Here is a 22,253-nt window from a genome sequence, read left to right as displayed (position 1 = left end):
AGAGCTGATTTCTACAAGTTTTATCGTTAGTGGCCACTTATGATAAGGCTAAGACCCTTCACCTTATCCCCAATCACACAATTTAAGTAAAAGAGATGTGAAACCCACTCTGTTCGACGATGGCCTCTCGTCAGCGTTACCAACAAAAGGCCCAGAGCCAAACCAATTGACTCTAGAGCTGGTTGCTTCAGAAGGTGTCACTGAAGGTCTTGCTGATGATGCAGGCCTTCTGCTAGGTCGTGGTTCACCAGAACCAGGAGCTGTCTCTCTCCACTGCTGCCATAGCCACGCAAGACCATCTAAAATTGGTCTTCTCGGTGCTGGAGGTGGCGGGGGTGGTGTCGTCGTTCGCCTAGCCTTCGGTGTCACTACCACTTGGTTGAGTAAAGCCTATGAGGTTATAGTTTGGTTTAGATATTATTTGATTAAAAATGTATAATGAAAAGGTAAGCTTAGACTCAAGTTAAACATATAAGTAAGATGATATAACAAAAACAAGTAAGGTAAACTGAAGAATAAAAGCATTACGATATTGCTATATAAATTAGAAAAGATATAATAAATAATTTATGAAATTAGAATAAAGATTTAAAGCGACAACTCACAGAAAGCCGAAGTTGTTCATCCAAAGAACTTGCCGTTGTCGGTCCAAAACCTTGCTCTTTCAACAGTGCCGCTAGCAAAGCATCATTGCTATTTCCGTACTCCGTACTCAACGAAATTGATGATTTAGTTGCTTCGGGCACCATACCAGCTGGTTGAGCATTTATTAATTTCTTTAACGCTTCATCACTTGTTTGACCTAGAATTGTATTTTTAAAGCGGTTATACACATTTTTAACGTATTGCTTACCAAACATTTCATTTTTTTGTGCTGATAAGGTACAAAGCATATAAAACGTTAAGATTGCGCAGGGACATAATATCACCAATACGAAGAGGCTTCACCATACCTAGACATTGGAACAGGAAGATTGCCTATCTTCAAAGACTGAAAATTCTCGGAAGTAATATTGACGCCTTTCAAAGTAAGACTAGCAGCTTCTAGTGTTGGGAGTCAAGACCCTCCTTGAATCACTGAATTAGCGAAAGAGGTTAAAATGAAGTACCTGTGAGAGCAATTTTTCCTTTCTGCGTAGTAGTTTCTTGTGCATCTTGCAGCTTGATCAATGTTTGTAGTAACTTAGCGTCATCTTGTTCATTTTTGAGATCATCCTTTACCGCTATTTTCGCTCCATATGGTTTGTTCGTTGTTGTAATAATAGCATTATTTGAAGGTCTTTCATTATTTACCACCTTCTGAAAAATATAATAATTTTTGGGAGGTTAATCATTTTATTTATTAGTAGAATAAATATTTTTGGCTTCTAGGAATATAAAATAAGTCGTTTATCAAAATAAGTTATAGACAAGAAGAAAAAATAAAGAAAAAAAACGTTCATTCTTTGAAAGTTGTGCCACACATCACCACTTCTAACTTTTTGGATCTTCTTTGTGGTAGATTTAATGTGGTTTTTATCTCAATTTAAAATATTACACGCGGATGGATTAGGTATATTATCTCAAACATCAGTGCAAGTCGTTGCCAATCCGAGTTTCTTACTGGTTCTTCGCGGTAGAAATGGCATTTCGAACCAGGTGGTAGATTTTTTGGACGATTACCAACCACTTGTAAACGTTTATTTGAATATAAAATCTTTCTGTTTCTATTTGAAATCAGATTGTAACCATTATGAGAATTTCAGATAAAACTTACATTAATATTTGGCAGGGTTGGAAGATTTAATTTGGATGGATCTTGCCCAGTTGCCTTCAATAATGCCTGTAATAGTTTTGTATCTTCTTCGAATTGTTTGATGTCTGCTTCTAATGAAGGCGGTATCTGTGGAGTCGTAGTCGTTCGCTGTGTTGTAGTCGTTCTCCTGGTAGTTGTAGGCCTGCTGGTAGTTGTAGGCCTGGTTGTCGTCGGCCTAGTAGTAGTACTTGGTCTGCTAGTTGTAGAAGTTTCCCCAGTTGTACCACCTTGTATTTCATTTAAACTTCTTTCGACAGCAAGCGCAATGACTCGGTTAGCAAGCGCTGTCTCTGGATCTACGTCACCGTTTTGTGTGCTTAATACAGATTTCTGCAATAAGATAAGCGGAAAATTTAAACATGGTCTGTTTCGATGTTGATCTATCAATACTTCCATACTAGTGTTATTAATGCCAAAATGTGTGTCTGTGTGACTGTTACATTCTCACGGCTTAACCGCTGAACTGATTTGGGATAGCTTGTATCGTGATATTTATAGAACACATTTTATCAAACGTTCCCATGCGATTTAAAAATTCTAAACCCACGTGGATAAAATTGCGTGCATCGGCCAGTATGCACATAAAAGGAGAAACGGACTAAATGTCATCAACTTACAACGCAACTTACAAGCCTAGCGCTAGGCTTAGAAACTTGAAATTTCGCATGTAGGTTCTCTATATTTTTTAAGCCTCCACTAAATTTTTCACAAGTGAAGTTTGGATGGGCCAGCTAGTCACATAAATAAATTAAGTATATTCTTACCAAATTTTGTAAGAAGAGCAAATCTTCTTCATCTGAAAACGTGGACGTACTGGGCATCTCAGTTGTTACAGTAAACCTGGCTGGTTGAGCTCGTCGAGTAGTAGTTCTTAAACCACCTATGTTACGTATAGTTGTAGTGGCTCTTTCATTAAAGGGTCGGAATGTTGTGGATATTCCAATTTCTTCAGTACTTGACTGTTGTGGCTGTAACGTAGAAACAGTGAAAGATCCAGGATTGAGAGAATTAGTGAAAACTGGCAGTGTCGTATACACAGGTCGAACATTTACAGGAGTTGTTGGATTCGATCCTAAAGACGTAGTCAACGGATTTGATGCAATCCTAAGATTAGAAGTACCTCCCGATATAATTGGTAAACTACCAGTATTCTGTTGGCCAGTTGCTTGCAATAGTGCTTGTAGAAGCCTTGTGTCTTCTCGCAATCTCCTTAAATCATCATCTAGTGTGGATGTTCTGACTGTTGTTGGAGGATTTGTTGTTGGAGCCATTGTTATTGTCGTAAACATCGTTGTTGTTGTTGGAGCCATTGTAGTAGTAGTCGTCGTCGTCGTTGTAGTTGTTGTTGGTGGCGGTGTTTGTGTAGTAGTTAACAGTGCTGGTGTCGTAGGGATGGCAGTTGCATCTGTAGTTATTGCCTTAATATTATTCAAAGTTGGTAAATTGAGATCAGCGGGATTACGCCCCGTCGCGATCAAAAGAGCTTTTAAAAGGCGTGAATCTTCCTCAAACTGACGAATATCATCTTCAATCGATCGTATTGTTGTACTTTGTGTTTCCTTGGTATTTCCTGCGCCTAATAGAATCGCTTGCAATAGTTTAGTGTTGTCTGTTAACTGTTGATTATTTTGTGTTGCTTGATTTGTACTACTAAAATCATTTAAATTTTTCGGTCTACGTTCAAGTTGTTCTAATATAGCTTGCAATAGTTCTGTATCTCTTGCAGCTGTAGACTGGGAAACACTTGCTGTAGCTTGTACAGTTGTAGATGGTGGTCCATCTGTCGTCGTTAATACCGGTGTAGTCACTGTTGGTACTGCGGTTGTAATTGGTAACCATGAAAGAGGTGTTGTTGTAACTGGACTTTCACTTGGTGTAACTGAAGCCATAATAGTTTCTGTAGTGCCTGGTGCTGACGTAGTTGTCAAAGTTGTTGTTGATGTAAAAGTAGTTTCCACTGCAACTGAAGTTTCTGTATTGCTAGTAGTTGTTTGAACTGGGATTTCAGACGCCAGTGTATTTTGTATCATAGCCGTAAAATCATTGATATTTACATAATTTTGTTTCTGTGTTTGTGTATTAGATTCTGTCGTTAATGTTGGTATACTCGTTTGCATTTCATTTGCTGTAGTTACTTTTGGCATTTTTGTAGAAGCTAGTTTTAATACATTTGATTCTTGAGGGGATGCGGTGACTTCATCTATAGGTATAAATTTAAATACTGTTTTCCCACTTCCATCATCAGGCTTTTCTGTGCGTATTTGTTTTGTCTGTAATGGAGCAATAAGTTAATTTCATGTTTTATATTATCTATTTATGTTTCAGTAAGGGGAAAAATAAGTAAGCTGACTTTAAAAGAAATAAACCCTCACCACCACTTACCTTTAAGAAAACTTAATATTTGAGTTAATTTTCTTAGCACATGCAGTATATTATGTTACTATGTTTAATTTAATAATCATATGAACTTATGAAGATTGTAAAAGATCGTGAAAGATGAAATACTATCAAATTAGTCGTAAAAAAAGCTCATGATAGGATGATTGAAAGTGTAAGAATGTAATGTCAGAACTTAAGTAATGATTATACCTCCGGATCGATATCCAGTGTTAATATTCTTGGTTCACGAGTAGAACTTGTCATTGAGGATATGAACATCTCCTCTTTAGTTGCCAATGATATGCTATTAAGCAAAATCTCATCGACAGAAGGTAACATTGTAGTAGTGCGTAAACTCAAAACATGCGAGGCAGTGCTTATTTCAGCAGGCGGCTTATTTGTGGAGGTAGTTATACCCAATGAACTGCTATCTTTTATATTAAGTGCCGAATATGAAGAAATCTGCAATTATGAAATAGAAGGTTAAGCCTTGCCAGGTTATTTGAGGATGCAATTAAGGTGCATAAGGCACGCTCCGTTTACCAGAACCCCACCATCACCATCACTCTTGTGCTATTTGCACTACATACTATGCAGATGAAATTAAGCTCCAAGCACAGCTTTCAAGCTAAACAACAAAAATTAATACCGTATTTTGTAGGTTATTTACAGTGTCGGTGGTTAATTTGTTTTCCGATCCGTTATTTGAGGTGTCTGTGGAGGTCACAGTATTAGTGGATACTCGGATAAGGTTAGACCGCGGTCTGACAATGGCCGGAATGTTATGGATGGGGCTGTATGGATTTCTTAAACTCCATGGACTGATTGGTAGTATGTCAATTTTTTGCATGATTCGTGGTACTCTAGTTCCATTAGGGAATTTGCGTATTACTGTGTTATTTGGTAGTACGCCGTAAATGATATATGGACTCGCTTCTGTTAATGTTTCCAGTGCATCATCGTTAGGATCTTTACGTACCACTGTATTGTTAGGTAGTATTCCAAAAATGACATAATCTTTTTTCGGAATGGGTGGTGGAGTTGCGACGTTGAGTTGTTGGCTAGCAATATTAACACTGTTCGAGTTTGTCATATTTGGAAGTGCGACTGTAGTAGTTTCAATACCTGATGCGGTTGTAGTTTCTAAATTGTTTTCATTTGTTACAATTGGCTCTGTCGTAGGTTCTACCTCAGCTGTAGTTGTTTCGGGAATACTCGTTGTAGTTGTTTGTGTCATTTCTGCATTTGTTGTTGTTTCTACTAAATCCAGACTTCTAATTTTGCTTTCAACTGTTGTTGACTCAGCAATAACCATAGAAGTGGTAGTAGAGAAAGCATCAGCTGTTTGACTAGCAGTTTGAGAAGCCGTTGTTTCACTATCTAATAGTCTAGGTGAAGTGGTTTCAATTGGAATTGACGTTGTTGTCATTATAAGATCTGCTTCAGTTGGTAGGAAGGAAGGTAAGGTTGGGTTTGAGAAAAAACTTGTCGTCATTATAGTGTTTGTAACAGTAGTGGAAGTCGGTTCATCATTTTTTCTAATGTCAGAATCAATTGTTGTTGTGGTTTCTGGTCTCATCGTATTTACAATCTCAGTCAAACGGTTTGATAACGAAATGTTATTTTGGTTTGTATCATTTATTAATTCCGTCAATGGGGCATTCGCAATCTCATCATTGTGATTACGTATTAAGTCTTCGATCATTTTTAATACTCGTGCTTTTTTAGACAATATCCATAGCTGAAGCCGCGATAGTTGACTTGGATCTTGTATGTTATCAATATTGTCTAATTCTTCCAATTGTAAGGATTTTGATAAATTAGAGAACACATTGGTTCCATTTGCGATATTAGAATCGAAATCATTTAATTCAAAATTTGTTAGGAATGGGACTGGTTCAGGTTTGTTAGTAACTTCATTCACACTCAAACTCGGATTGCTATCAGCATTTACAATAAAAACGCCTAATCCAGAAGTACTAGAAGGCAAAACAGTGTTAGATAAAGTAGAGGTAGGAACCGTATCAACATTTTGTGTTGATTCAGTAGGCATTAATATCATGTTATTCGAGTTTTCCTGTGAAGAAAAGCCATTTACAGCAGGAGCTGCTACAGTTGTAGCAATTACTAGTTGAAAACTATCCTTCTCCGTGCTATTTACAATATTATTAACTCCTACATTTTGGAGGATATTTTCATTCATAATATTTGAAGTATCTTTAATGTCGATTTGAATGTTTTCAGTATCTTTAATATCGTCCAAACTGTAAGGTGTTGTATCTGGAATAGAATCTATATCATTTCGTAAGCTTCTACCTGATAATTTTGGAATAATATTATCCAGTAATTTTACCATATCTATAGAAAGTTTAGCTTTGCTATCATCGTCCATATTTTCGATAATACTTTTAATATTATCCGATAACATGCTTGTTAGTCCAGAGGAAACTAGTTTATTATTAGATAAAATAAGATCGGACACTTTATTATATACCGTTGTTGGGCGGTCAGTCGGTGGCTGAGTTGCAGTAAATACGGCTGTCGTTCTGTCTGTCGTTGGATCAGTATCTGCATACAGCACTTTTATAGCAAATGGTCTCCTGGCGGAAAAAGGTGTAGTGGAAAAAGGAGTGGAAGAGGGAAGTGTCGAAGGTGTATTCACAGAAGAAATTTTTTCATCTTCATTAATTTGTGATGGTGTAGCAGTTCCCCCAACCAGCACACGGTTAAACACATTTGGTGTAGTCTGTTCATTTTGTACAGGATTAGCAATGGTGTTTACAACAACTGTCGAGGTGTCTTGACTTTTTGAGCCTTCGACACTTTTTACATTAGTATTGCTACTCACGCCGTTGAGTTTAACTTCATTATTAGTGTTTTGATTTTGCGGTGCTGAAGTTGTTGAAGAGATACGAGATTTAGGTGTGGACGTAAGTATGTCAGCTAGAGCATCGAAAATTGATACTGTAACTGAGGGTGAATGATTTGATGCCTCAACATTCATGACTTGTAACGGCTTTGCCAGGTTCTCGGAAAGTCTGAGGTCAGCTGACATTGGTGGACTTGCGGTTTTAGTGAAAGAAATTACGTTCATGTCGGGCCCTAATTGTGTTTCTTCTCCCTCTACCTGAAATAAGAGTTTATCTCACCCATAAATATAGAAAAAAGGTTTGTAAATATTACAGTAAAGAATTTTTTAATGTGATAATAATAGGTAACGAGAATCCCAGGAAAATGTGCGTAGACCAAAGCCTCTTTATTACTTTTGGATTGATGAAAGTTAGAAAGAAAATAGTTGCAAATTAGAGAAAAGCATAAACTGATGATTATTATTGAAACAAAATTTAAAATTAGTAAAATTATTTAATTATTAAATCATACAAAAATAAAAAATATTGTCTTTAAAAAACTTTTACTACTGTTGTGTAGTACTAAATACTAATATGCACCGTTATAGCATATACTTTAAGATATTTGTTTTCTTTAGCAATTTTTTATAACGATGCTTAAGAAAAATTCTTAAGTATAGTTTATTAATTAAAATCTTAAATGCCATTTTGAATATATTTAATACTAATTATTTTAATACCTACGTATTAAAAAAAATACTGATTTTGTAAAAAATTGTGCAAATGAAATGTTATAATGCTCTTGAATAGTGTTGTTAGGCTAATAGATGTCATTAACCGGTACTAAGGCAGATTCATGCACGCAAATCGGAGAGGTAGCATTCTGCTTCGGCATCTGTTCAGTTGTAACATCCGAAAAATCTTCTTCAAACCAGTTTGGCTCCTCGACAGACTTTGTCAAGAGATGGTCTGTCACGAAGAATTTCAGCCATGCCTTTATGAGAAATGAAATGATTTTGTTGATGAAAAGTGAAAAGCAATGAATAAAATCGGTGAGCCTATTTTAAAATATGCCCCGATATACTTAATTAAAAAATGTTCGCCAATATTGATCATTTCAAAATATTAATGATATTTAACTTTATATAAGTTAGAAGTTTATGTTTTAAAAATATTAGAAGATATAATGTTAATAATGTTCAATATTGGAGCATACAAAAGATGATGTAATGAAATGTAATTATGTGGGAATTTAAAAAGAAATGATGATTCCAATTTCATAAAGGGGCTTTGTTTTGTAATTTTTTACTATAGTTCTCATACACTGTAAAATTTACAGAAATAATAATTTATAAATCTATTTTGAAAGAAATGTGAAGTATGTAAAGGTTAATTGTGTTATTACTTACAGTAGATGGTGTGACTGTGGGTACAGTAGGTTTGTAAAACGGTTTATCAAGATATGAAGCACGATATTTAGAGCTAAATTTGTTTTTAGTTTTTTCAGGTTCTGCAAGTATCTGTAAAAATGTTTGTTAACCAAATGTACATGAATATATTAGTTATTTTACTGTGTTAATGTATACTTGAAATCAATATGACGTATGAAGTATCATAAAATGCTTCTTATGTCGCGTATCTATCGGTACATGATGTGATTTCTGATTGCGATATCCACGGCACCTTTTTTTGCATACAGTGAATATCAATCAACTCCTTATCAGAGTGGCTGCCCATCTGAACTCTTAATCGACCTCTAAATGGAGCATCTTAACTGCTTATAATCGAGATGGAATCGCGAATATTTTATGTATCACAAATTCATCAGCGTCGTTTCTGTTTAACCCTAGAAAAATAATCTTTATTGAAATTCAAATTAGTGCACAATACTTACGCCGTTTGATGAAGCCTCAGTAGTCTTTGAGAAAGTGTCACTATATTTTTTTAAATTGCGCTCTTTTGATCTTGGAGTCGTGGGATCTCTTCGTTTTAGTGATTTACGGCTATATTTTCTTGTTTGAATATTTCTTATAGGAGGAACAGATGTAACTGTACTTTTTTCCTTTTCCTCCAAAGCATCATCATTATTTTTATCCTTATAAGTTGCATGATACTTTTGAGTGGAAGTAATTACATTTATAACAGGTTTTTTTTGACTTGCCTCCATCTGACTGACTATTTCATTATTATCAGTGCCATTTTCTAGAGATTCTTTGCTGTTAACAGTTATTATGAATCTTTGGTTTTCATTGCTTTTACTTAAACTTTCTGATTCTGGTTTTGTAGGATTATTTGTGTATGTAAAAATTATAGGAGTATCGGCCGTATTTTCAGATTTTTTGTCGACTGCCGTCATAGCTTCTGTTACATCTTGTATGCTCGATATGGTTGATAAAGTTGAGCTAGCGGCGTTACTTCTTGATCTAGAATAATAGGAAGTTCTAGGCAATGTTTGCTTTGATTGATGAATATTTGCCGATTTGTCATTGACATTTCTATTTGGATCACTAGTTTTAGGAATCTCTGTGCTTACATTAAAGTTTCTTGTAACATTTCTTCTAGGAAAAAAAGACCGTGCAACTGGTTTTTTATGTAAACTACTTTCAGAACGGTTATTTTTAAGCGTGTTCTCTGTCTTAGGAACTTCAGTTGTTGATGCTTTAAACTTTCTACTGAATTTGTAACTGCTTTGTGTTACCGGACTAAACCTTTTAGTGGAACTAGTGGAAGATGAAAAAGCTCTAGACTTTTTATTTCTTGGTGTGTAGGATCCACGTAGTCTATATTCTGTAGATCTGGCTTTTGGAGGTTCAGAAACTGGTGTTATTTCTGCTTGTGCACTCTCATCGCTTTTAATCTCGTTATCATCTTCAAGGTTAATTTTACTTCGGAGCTGAAATTTAAGTATTTATTCTAAATTAAACAAGAATTCTTAAGGATTAAATAACACGAGTTGAACAAAATTAAGTACCTATTTAGTAATGACGATGACATACTTTTATGAAGATGATGATGTAGCGGGTGACTCTTTTATTATAATGTTAAAAATCGAGTAAGTTTAATTAAATTGATATATGAAATGTGTGAAATATCGGATCATGTAATTTTACTGAACTTATAGAAAATAATAGACCTGTTTTATATTACCCGAGAATGCTTTTCTGTGTCAGGAGCTGTGATAATTAATTGTGGAGAAGTAGGGTGAGTGTTAAATACTTTTTGTGATGCTTTCACTGACAAACTCTCGCTGGGTGGAGAGCTCGCTTGTGTCTGAAATTTTTATGATCATTTTTGAATGCCAATCATGTAAACAAATTATATTTCCAATGAATATTCGAAAAGATATGATTCAATCGATGTTAGTATGGAACAATGTTAGTTATATTAAACAAACAGAAGTTCTGTTTTCAGTGCATCCTTTATTAACTCGAACATGTTATACAGTGATATGAGTATATTATTATGAGATACCTAATACCTATATTAATTACTGAACTGACCATTGATGATTCAGATGAATCTACTCACCGATGCATTCTTAGCTTGAATCAATGCTTTAAAACTTGGAGGATAGTTATCATCCTCACCTATTTCATCCGACACTTTTGATTTTGCAGATGATTTCGCCTTGGCTCGATAAACTGGGCGTTTAATAACTTTCGGAGCCTTAGTAGTACTAGTCTTTTCAGTCGCGTTTTCTCTGTTTTGTCTGATACTTCTTTCTGTTGTCGACGTTGATGAAGAAGACGTCTTTAATTCGGGTTGACTAGTAACGTTTTCCCTAGATTGACTAGATTTTAATTCATTAGATATGATTCCTTCACCCGTTAAGTTCGTATCTATTTCCGTTGGTCGCGTTCTGTATCTTAATTTCCTAGAATTTCTTAAATCGTTGGTTCTTGCAGTAGTTTGCTCTTTTGGAACAGTTGTTAGTGCATTTGCAGTGCCTGAAACATCCAAATCGAGTGTTCTAATGTTAGTGCGCGTGTTAATACGTCCTCGCGTTCGTGATGGCATAGGAGTTATCAGCTCAATTATCTGTGCCGTAGAACTTCTTCTTCTAAACTCTCTACTGGGTGCACTCGATTGTGTTGGAATGTTTGTGGATAATATTTTATTAGTGGTTGAATCCGTCACTTTCGTTTGGGGTTTAACACTGAAAGGTGAAGTTTCAACAATAGGAGCTTGCGTCGTTGACGTCGTTGAAGAAGGTGCTTGCCTTGTAATTTGCCGTGTTCTAGTTATTTGCTTTTCCCTTTTTATTGTGGTATCAAAATTTTCCTCGTTCACAGCTGGTCTATTGCGTGTTCGAGTGTTTGTTCTTCTTGAGTCAAAACGCTCGCTTTTAAAAGATTGATTGCTAGTTAGATCTGGTGCAACTGTAGAAGAGGTTTCAGGTGACTTACTTCTATGTCTTGTTCGGGAAATATCACGTGGAGTGACATCTTCATACCGTTCTCCTCTTCTTGAGGCTCTCGGCCTGGGTGTAGGTTGTACATCTTCTGATTTATTTGTACTTGTAGGACTTCTGCTGGAATTCGGAACTCGTCTGTTGATGCGTGATCCGCCTTCTTCCTGAAAATGAAAGAAATACGTACTTTTATTTCTCAAATTTAAGCTAAACTTATTATTACGAGTACAGCTAACATATCTGAGCAAGTAATTCTGGATTTCAAATAGTTGGCTTATGTGATACTTTAGTCAAAACGAAAAGATAATAAAAAATTTAAAATACAATAGATGTCACTTATAATGCGCTGTGCCTGTAATTATGCCTGAGCACGAAATAACTATATTTCAAGTAGAAAGTAGTAGATGAGTTATTATTTAAAACAATGGCTGTCAGTAAAACAACAATGCTTAGTTGCGAAATCTATAACTAAATCTCGAAATGCAAGAAGAACACAATGCAAGTGCATTATGGACTATGGTTAACTTTAAACAATGCTCGGAAAACAAGTGTAGTTACTAAGGAATGTTTTAATATAGGTAAATGAACTGAAATTTACGTAGCGTAATGTTAAAGATTAACATCAATTAGATTTTTTCATACTGAAAACTTTTCTGGCGAATGGTGAGCGCTGTGGTTTGTAGTCCTGTATAATGTATGCTATAAAATCGATCAAGGATGGACAATATGTGTAAAATGACATCTGTGTTTGCTTCTTTTCAAGAATTTGAAAGAAATACGGTTAAAATATGGTTAAAAGCCAGACCTTTGTTATTTTATAAAAACATCCCCAACACAGGTAGGAATGACTATGAAGTTTCGATCATCGTGGCTTTGGCAGATAACAACTACTTACAGCTTACAGTCAAAGTATAAAGTGTAATTTTTTTTATATTTTCTTCGAAATAGTATTAGAAATCACGTCATGCATTGCCAGACACTTAGTATCGTGGTAAACCCCTGCCAGACACACTTAAACAATTTATCAAACTTTAAGCCTGGCAGGGGGTTGCCATACTATTACAGATAAATTTATTAATAATTGATGCCGTAAATAAATCATTCAAGTTAATCTTTAGGCCACTATTGCTTATCTGGCGTACACAAAACAGGTTAGATTTCGATTCGTGTGTACCAATTTCACACATGAAGGCTTGTAAAGAAATCATTGTAGCGAATCAATACAGTTTCAACAGTGTTGTTTACTTGGGGCCACGAAAAGTACGAATTTATTTATTTTAGCGCTTAAACTATCGTGAGTGATTTCCATCATTAATAGGTGACGATTCCGGCTATACTGATGTGGTTAGTCGACGTTAGCTCGACTAGTTTTGAACCTTTCCCGAGTCCTTTTTCAAGGGACTCAGATCGCGACGGAGCTGGAGGACTCCAGTCAAGTGAGAAACTACCAAACACGTGAACCGGGCTTACGTCGAGTAACCACGTGCGCGTGAGTATAGCCGGAATAATCCATATAAATTATAAATTATATTTTATTCTTTCAGTTAAGTTAGACACTAAAACTGTAAACAGATTTGTATTACATCATGATCATCATCAACTTATCGCTGGCTGGCTAACTACTGAGCTCGGGTCGCCTCTCATAATGTAGGTAAAGGCGTTGGCCGTAGTTTCCCAGATTGGTAAACATTGTTACACTTTTCGATTGTCAATTGTTGAATTTGTTAGAGGTAATATGGTGATAAGGTTCCAAACGCGCCCAGGTCTGAGTTATATTTTTATAGTTTTTCTTGTGCTTACCGAACCCTAATTTTTCACATTTACTTCTGTTTTTCACGCACAATCAATAGGCTTTCACGCTGGTTTCATAGCTCTAACTAATAGTAACAAATACACTACGTAATTCGAAATTTGATAGTTGTGTTAGTTAACACGCATGTAATGTCCTAATCCATGGTGATTGGTGACATTAGTTGAAACTTGTATGTTACATTACATTGCATTGTAAAGAAGGTGTTTATTGTTTGCATCATGAGGTACCTAAGTAAGTACATAATGTAACTATGCCCGCGATCTTGTGGGCGTGGACTACACAAATTTCTAACCCCTATTTCACCCCCTTAGGAGTTGAATTTTCAAAAATCCTTTCGTAGAGGATGTCTACATAATATTAATAGCTATCTGCACGCCCAGCCCAATCCTTCCAGTAGTTTAAGCTGTGCGTTGATAGATCAGCACACGATTCCGAACCAGTGATAAATTACTTTTCACGATCCAAAAACACTTGTAAAAGTTTATTTGAATAAATAAATCTTTCTATTCTATTCTTAATAAATTATAGCACAATTTTTTCTAGTTCCGTTTTCTTTAAGGACAATAAGTGAATGTGCAGACATTATCCCTCTCGAAATCAAAGGTCAAAACCTATGACTGATTACGAAATGCTGGTCTAGATTACCTAACGTACAATGGGCACTCGTGTGTGCTATTATATTGTTACATTGATTAATCATAGTCGCAGGGAGCCGCTGAATACAGGCGGCTCAATACCGTGGCGTGTGGAAGGCCTTATAAGAGACCTAAGTCCACCTGAAGATGTTTATTGGTTGACGACGATGATTGGCATCGTCGTATCATAAGGGATTAATTATAAAATCACAGTATACGAGTACAACATCAAATAAGCCGTGCTGCCGGTACGATGCCGTCTAAACCGATGTGAGCTGCTTTGTGGCAATAAATATCCAGAAAAATATTGAGACAAACCACTCTATCACACGTGGACAAAGTTTATAATTTGCAATACGCATATACCTACCTATACCAATTACTGTTCCACAGTTTATTACCTGTCTCAACAATTAATTGGAGCAATTATTTATTCCTAATGTTATGTCACGACATAGTAAGTCGTGAATATTGTTACATATTGACTAATTAAATGACCGTGAAATTTCAATGCCTATATGTATTGTTGATATCTACACATTACAAAGTAATGTAATTAGGCCCAGATTGGGACCGATTTCAAAAAATACCATACAATTTTTGACAAATAATAATATTGCTAAGTAACTTAACGATAGATTAGGTACAGATATGGTTGATTAATTTATTAATTTCGACCATTAGTTTAGAAAAACCGAATTTTCACAGTCCTGGTTCATGAGAAAAGGTACAATACGGATATATACGAGGGTATAACTACCTTATCAGGATAATAATAATTATGACATTTAATTAAAATATTATTTCATAACAACAATTATTGTTCAAGCGAAAGGCGTCACATACTAAGCAATTAAAACTATTAGATTACTATACGCTTACCATCAATTAAAATTTACTATAACTTATTATTAAATGTAGTTTTTTTTACATCCCGTGGGAATTTTGCCATTCTGAGATAAAAAGTGGTCTAGGCACCAATATCCCACCAAAAAAATCGAGTCGATCTGCTGCTCCGTTGTGGTGTGATTGAAGGACAAACCAACAAACAAATCACGGTCTACGGCGAGCGACGTATGACGACAGACTGTACTTAGATAGGTACGAGGCAAAGTTTAAAACATTGTATTGTCAGCCTTACAATAAGTATTCCAAGCCATTTATGGATTAAACAACACGCAAAATTCGTGAATGTTCTCAATGGAATATTTTTAAATAGCATTTATGTTGGCAATGTTTCAACAATAACTTACAATTCGTACAAATTACAACAAAATCAGGTAATGCCTCGGGCAACCGCCTCCGATTTTGACCGCAAACCTTTACTGAATTTGGGTATTTTTAAATTCTTGCTCAACATGGTAAACCACTGGTAAACCGACTGTGACATAACTCGTAAGACAAGCTTTATTATTTTTGGTATGAGAAACTATACAAAATTGCAACCTTCGGTTTGCCCGCATGAAATCTGATTTAAAGGCTGGGTTTAGTGTTCTAGTCATAAATAGATTTTTTGGAATCATAGTCGGGTAATAGGGCGCTACATTTTTAAGTCTAATTGCAAGAGTGTCAGCTTAGTCAATCAGGCATTGAATTTATACAAACAAATAAATTTTTTTAACCACACTAGCCAAGTTAATCATGACTAATATTCCCCTCTCCCCTCCAACTAAGCAAGCTTGTGCTAGGAGTAGGTACGACTAAAGTGCAACGGGTGGGGTTTGAAACGCCAACCTTTTGGAAACAGTCAACCTTTCAGTCCGCTACTGTAACCGTCATTAGTTATACACTAACCAAATAATATAATTTAAGTAATCTTTTTCAAAGTATTATTTAAGTTATTATTATTTAGTAAGTGATTTAGTGCATAAAATAATCCGGGTGCCATTTCAGCGAAAAAATTAGGACATTAATCAAAATAAGTAGGTATATATTGCAAGCCCCATACTACCGATCGGCATGTCTTTGCCACTTACTGTAGCCTACAAAGGGTAGAATATATAAAAGCTAAAAATATATTATAGGTGGTAGGAATACCGCTTGACTGAGACGGCTGACCCGAGTACCGAATATTCAAAATACCGAAGCTCGACATTTTCTTACAAGCTCCCCTGTCATAAATTGTGCCGAGGGTGACAGTGGCGTACAATTCCTTGATTTTACGTCAACCACCTTTTTTTCGTGAGGAAAATCCGTCATGGATACCACTGGCCACGGGGGAGCACAGCGGTTATGTCGGACTCGTACCGACTGAAAACCTCATGAAAGTCCCACCTGATGACGGAGCACTTAAGGGACCGTACACACCTCGTTACTCCGCCAGCAGATGTCCGCCGCCTCACAACTCGAGCCCCTATCCTAACAGCTGGATAAGTGAAACGGTATACTTACCTATACTAAATGTATCAAATACCTACCTACTAGAAGCACAGTACATACTCAATATAGCATAAGTGGTAATATTGGGGACATAAAGCTGCGGGTAAATCAGCTACACAGGTTGCCTTGTCTACTTGACCACAGGCCTTTATGTGTAATGTAGGGTGCATATCATTTATCTCGTCGAAACTGGGACTCTATTCTTAAAGAGCTAGAGATAGTGGGAAAAAGTTTAGGAAGTCTTTAGTTGGCCGCAAATGACCGTTTGATGCTAAAAATTTGTCACCCACAAGTTTTTTATTAGCTTTCAAAATTTTCCTATTAGCGGAGACTAATAAGGCAATTAGAATCGGTTCATTAGTTTAGGAGCTACGGTGCCACAGACAGATACACAGAAGTCTAAGAAATTATATTTTTCAAACACATGGAGTGCTTTGCGGCTGGTTACGACTGGAGTGGACCGGACTGGTCGCTAGTCAGGCGGATTCAGGATAGAATCTTACCACGAAACGGACGTGATATTAAACACGGCGCCCTATAAATGGGACTGGGAGAGTCAAAGTGTCGTTTGATTCTCCCAGTCTCAGTTTGTCGGCAGGGTGCAGGGTGAGATTGACTTTGGTCACTAAGATGGAATTTGAGCCACTTGCATCGTATTGCAATATTAGTATGGATATGCATAAAAGATAACAAAATAGTATAGGATGGTCACCCTACTCACACGTCCTTGCTCGCCTTTCACCCGGCGACAAACGCAGCTGTTATTAACCTTTGTTCTTGACAACTAAACAATAATATTATCTCTTAACAGTGCCTATTTTATTAAATTGATACCGTTTTGTTTCTAGTTATCGTAAAATTAGGGTCCTATCCAGTAAACCTAACTCAATTATGTTATTACTCATCTTTCTAACAATAAAATATATCTAGATCTAAATAATAATACACGGTTAATGATTGAGATAATAGTCGATAAAGCAAATGCATTTACTGCTAATTAGGAAGAATTATTATACTTGCACCCAACACAAATCACTCGTTATTAGATATATCAATTTGTAAAGCCAATGATTAATTGCAACAGCATACTCGTAAAAGAATTCGTTTTATTCATGCGTTCGGGTAGATTTAGGTTTTAGAAAATCTCGTGGGAACTGTTTGATTTTTCGAGATACCAAGTAGCCTTTGTCTGTCCGTGATGCCAGCTACGAGTAAAGTCAAACCACCAAATCAAAATGATGATTGTACCAAAATCAAAATGATGATGCCCGAGATTTCGTCTGCGTGGTTTAACAATCCCATGGGAACTCTTTGGGTTTCCTATATAAAAAGTAACCTTTAGGATCTCCTGGTTGCCAGCTACCTTGCAGCCAGGAGTTAGGCTGATGTTTGATACCAAACATCAGACTAAGTTAAGCGGATGGGCCCGTGAAACGATAACAGACAGACAAATAGCACCACAAGCGATTTCACCCTCACCACCTGGATGCCCGGTGCATTTCGACCACCCGTTGTGCCAGATCCTTATTCCATACACATGCAAACTGTGGAATCAATTCTCTTATGCGGTGCTCCAACATGGGGTTATTCAAGGGGCGCACCAAAAAATTACTGAAAGACCGGCAACGCATTGGCGGTTTCTCTGGTAGTGCAAATGTTCATGGGTGGCGGTAATCACTTAACATTAGGTGACCCGCCTGCTCGTTATATGTATTAAAAAAAATAGATAAACTTTCATATTTATGATATTTAGTATAGCTCACTGAAGCCATCAACAAGTGTGTGGTTGTGAGTAGCCAATGAGTTCTGTGCGTGTTCGTATGTGACGAAATTTTAAATTCATATATTTACATGTTCGAGCAATGGACCGAATTGAGTAAGATTGTTAATATTACTGGTTGCAGTGTGGTGCGAGCGATGCGCGAAAATTGCTTCATTGATATTGCTGTGTTTTTGTTTTATGATTCTATATTTTGCAAATTAACATTATAAGAATTCCACTTTTTAGGAAGTCAACATTAAGACCAGCCTTCGCTAACCCAGTGTCTAACACTGAATGATAGCCATCGAGCTCATTTTTGAATTCATTGAAGGTTTTCTACGAAAAAATATTTTGATATCACCTTGTGAAGCAGCAACGTAGAACCAACCAACCTCGGTGACTATCGTACAGTGTTAGACACTGAGTTAGCGAACCACCTAGCTGAAGGGCTTTCTTTACGGAAAATAATATAAAAATCGTCAAGCAGTCGTCGGCCGAAATTCATTTGGAAAGACTTTGATATTAGTCAGATAGTAATACATTATTTACTCTTGTTATTTCCCGCTTTAACACCCGTTTTCACAAACGTTACTATGAGGTCTCATAGTGCGCTCGAACGCACATACAGTGTCTGTTCCACCAATCAGATGACTGTATCACGTCAATTTACAATGATCTGATTGGTGGAACCTACACTATGCGTTCGAGCTTACTGTGAGACCTCATAGTAACGTTTGTGAATACGGCCGTAAGTCTATAACTTGAAATGGCAAGGAGACTGGAATCGATAGCGTGACAGTGGTTTATGTAACTGCTCTGGTTGCTGCGCTGATAAAATATTCTGAGAAGCGGATTCGGAAAAAAATTGTATTTTCTTTATATACCTAGATATGAAATGAAATGAAATGAAAATTTATTAATCTAATAAACTTTTACTGTGTGTGTGTGTGTGCATGTATGCGTATCCTGAGTGCATGTGTCTATGTTTTAAGATCAGACTAAATTTTGTGCAATTTATGTACCTACTGAGTGTTTTTCTTTTGAATCTTTGTTGAATTTGATTTACCTACATTCTTTTCTTTAGATAGATTGTAGATTTTTCATATCATTGGCTTTGACGGTGAAGAAAAACATCGTGAGGAAACCTGCATGCCTGAGAGTCTTCTAAAATGTTCTCAAAAGTGTGTGAAGTCTGCCAATCCGCACTTGACCCGTGTTGTAGACTTTGCCCTTTGGCCAAAACCTTATTCTGAGCGGATACCCGTGCTCAGTACTGAGCCGGTGATAGATTGACGATGATGATGAAACTGATCCAAGCAGGAATCAAACTCATGATATCTAATACCTACTTCTATGGCAAGGATAAACATACCTATACCGCTAAATCAGAAAGAGCCTAAGTAGTTACTTAGGGTCATTAAAAAAAGACGAAAACGAAAAAATAACACTTGCAACGAAATATGATTTAAAAAATTAATGCAAATATACGAAACCTGTTCAGTAGGTACAGTAGTCTGTGTTTAATAGGATCAAGGTTAAACAATATTAAGTGTAAAACGCCTACGCCGAATTCTGTTACTACACGACAATTGAACCTAATCTAAACTTCTACGCTAAGCATTCAAACTTATTCTAGGAATTATTAATTAGGTTTTGAATAAAATTAACGCACAATACAATTTTAATTCATAACAATCGTTTCCCATATCGTAGCGAAAGTGTGTTTGTTTTTTGATTTACTAATTAACCTCCGACCCAAAAACAGGGGTGTTATAAGTTTGACGTGTGTATCTGTGTATCTGTCTGTGGCATCGTAGCTCCTAAACTAATGAACCGATTTTAAGTTAGTTTTTTGAAAGGTGGCTTGATTGAGAGTGTCCTTAGCTATAATCCAAGAAAATCGGTTCAGTCGTTTGAAAGTTATCAGCTCTTTTCTAGTTACTGTAACCTTGACTTGTCGGGGGTGTTATAAATTTTTAATTTACACTTGTTTTCCTTTCAATCAGGGCATAACGGATCTGGACGGAATAGATTATTTCCATAAATAGAGCGCAAAAGAGCACCGTCATCGCACCAGAGAAGTGATGAAAGCTAGAAATATTAATATGTAATAGGTATTCAATTCCAGATATATGTATCTATAAAGATAAGATCTCCGCTCTACTTCGTGACTGCATTAGAACATTTTAAGCACACGCCAGAAGTGTTGAGAAATCAATCAAGACTTCTAATGTTACCAATCATCCAATGTCCGCAGGTTATCCTTGCATAACATAATTATATAAATATGAATTACTACGTCGAGCAAACTGAGCCAACTCACAATGAATCTGTAATTTATTACCTTTTGAAGAGTCTAAATTATACACTCGATAGTAAATGATGATGAAGCTTGAAGTAAAGCGCACTTGCCTTGATATAAATGTTCGTTAAACTTACATTAGCTTTTCCTCGCGACTTTATCCGCATGGATCTAGGTTTTTTTAATCTAGATTCATGTGAATATTCCATCCATTCTATAATTTTTTGTTGGAATTTCTCACACCACTGTCTTCTCTATAATCTATTAGATCCATAGCAGCACAAAGCTTTTATCATCTGCGATCGGCAATTTTGCGATTGCATGGTGCGTCGCATTTGATAACTCTCTGCGTTCGATCGGTGTATTGGAATCGCGCGTTTTAGCGATTATTTCGATGCTGAATCGCGCTTTGATGACTTTCTACGTTCGATACCTTTATTGAAATATTACTTAAAATCGACTTGAGCGCTTCTACTGGACGATAAAATATGTGGAGCGGCAATTACGGCATCAAGCTTCCAAAAAGCCACAAAATCGCCGATTGCTGATGCTAAAAGCATCATGTCTGCTAAAATATAATAACCAAGCCTTAAATAGTTATTATATTACCCAAAACATTGATGTAACACTTTATTCCAAAGCATAACTGGACAAAGATGCTTAAAATTCTAAGATAAAATTAATTAGTTACACCTAGTTAGATGCAACTAAAAGGTTTCTGAAACGGGTTTATGCAATTTTCTGTGTGAATATTTACTGAAAGAACTGAGTGCATAGAAACTTAGCATAAGTAACAGATAGGACAATGGTACTAAATCTCTGTATAAGCCAAAAGTAATCGGTCACTTTTCTCTTTATGCGCAACAGCAACGTGTCCAATGCGACTTATGTAAGAATTACAATACTTACATATGAAGAAGCGTTCATATTGTGGAGCACGTACAAAAGTTCGCTTTCGTTCGAATTGCTATCGCACTCTAAATTTTGATCTACATTAAAAATTCTATTATATTACAAATCAAGCATGTACAGTGTGAACGCGTTTCTCTTTCTTTGCAGTTTCTGTCGCTTTTTATATGGGTCCAATTTCTTTGTATTGGTAAGTACAAGTTCTTTGTGTCAATTTTGTCAACTCGTACAGATTACAGATGCAAGTAAGTAATTATGCCAATCGCGTGGGTTTTAATGTGTTTATTATACTGTCCTATCGTGAAACTCAAGTTCCTGTGAAAATATACTTTTTTTACGTCAACTTCACATAGCTTTAGTAAAGCGTGAGGCCAAAAATGTTGCCAATAGCCGCTCTATTTTTCGGTAAATATCTTTGATTCCCAATAATTTATTGCTTCATCCGGTGTAAAAATAAAGGATAAAGAATGCCAAGCTATATCCGTAAATACCTGACTGAATAATTTAACCTACATTATGTATTATTTATGTCACACGCAATTTTTTGCGCAATGGTTAAAAAGCTTTAGTACATGGCGCTTAATATATTACCTACTAGTTGATACCCGTGACTACGTTCGCACGGATTTAGGTTTAAGAGAGCTCTCTCCGTCACTCGTTTCATACAATCGTAGTTCCAATTTCATTTGAATATTAAGCAACCAAAGTCCATGAAATTTTGCAGACATATTCTAGAAACTAATATCTGTGTCTGTGGTTTTCCAGATTTCTGTTAAAATATTCGGTTTCAAAGTTACGCGGTCGTAAATTTTTTTATACAAATCTTTGAGCCCCTGTAATTTTAAAACTACATATTTTTAGAAAAATCTAAAACACCACAGACACAGATATTAGTTTCTAGAATATGTCTGCAAAATTTCTTGGACTTTGGTTGCTTAATATTCAAATGAAATTGGAACTACGCTTGTATGAAACGAGTGACGGAGAGAGCCCTGTTAAAAAAAAATCTTGTGGAAACT

At 36.1% G+C, this 22,253-nt stretch overlaps 1 protein-coding gene across 1 annotated transcript in view; it reads right to left on the bottom strand.

Moving 5' to 3' along the window:
• The window catches only part of LOC123865941 (mucin-17-like), a 126,585-nt gene that overhangs the window by 6,000 nt on the left and 98,332 nt on the right, over positions 1-22,253 (bottom strand). The window contains exons 4-14 of the mRNA XM_045907162.1: positions 10,552-11,598; positions 10,171-10,293; positions 8,918-9,916; positions 8,433-8,543; positions 5,154-7,301; positions 4,385-4,636; positions 2,560-4,065; positions 1,757-2,125; positions 1,110-1,299; positions 606-802; positions 109-390 (exon numbers count right to left, since the gene is read on the bottom strand). Coding sequence (XP_045763118.1) covers positions 109-390; positions 606-802; positions 1,110-1,299; positions 1,757-2,125; positions 2,560-4,065; positions 4,385-4,636; positions 5,154-7,301; positions 8,433-8,543; positions 8,918-9,916; positions 10,171-10,293; positions 10,552-11,598 — 7,224 coding nt within the window. The remainder of the gene's footprint in view (positions 1-108; positions 391-605; positions 803-1,109; positions 1,300-1,756; positions 2,126-2,559; positions 4,066-4,384; positions 4,637-5,153; positions 7,302-8,432; positions 8,544-8,917; positions 9,917-10,170; positions 10,294-10,551; positions 11,599-22,253) is intronic.

The sequence above is a fragment of the Maniola jurtina genome, chromosome 6, assembly GCF_905333055.1.
Source record: "Maniola jurtina chromosome 6, ilManJurt1.1, whole genome shotgun sequence".
NCBI classification, from domain to species: domain Eukaryota; kingdom Metazoa; phylum Arthropoda; class Insecta; order Lepidoptera; family Nymphalidae; genus Maniola; species Maniola jurtina.
The sequence above is the reverse complement of the archived record's forward strand: the minus strand, read 5'-3'. Positions and strand labels throughout refer to the sequence as shown.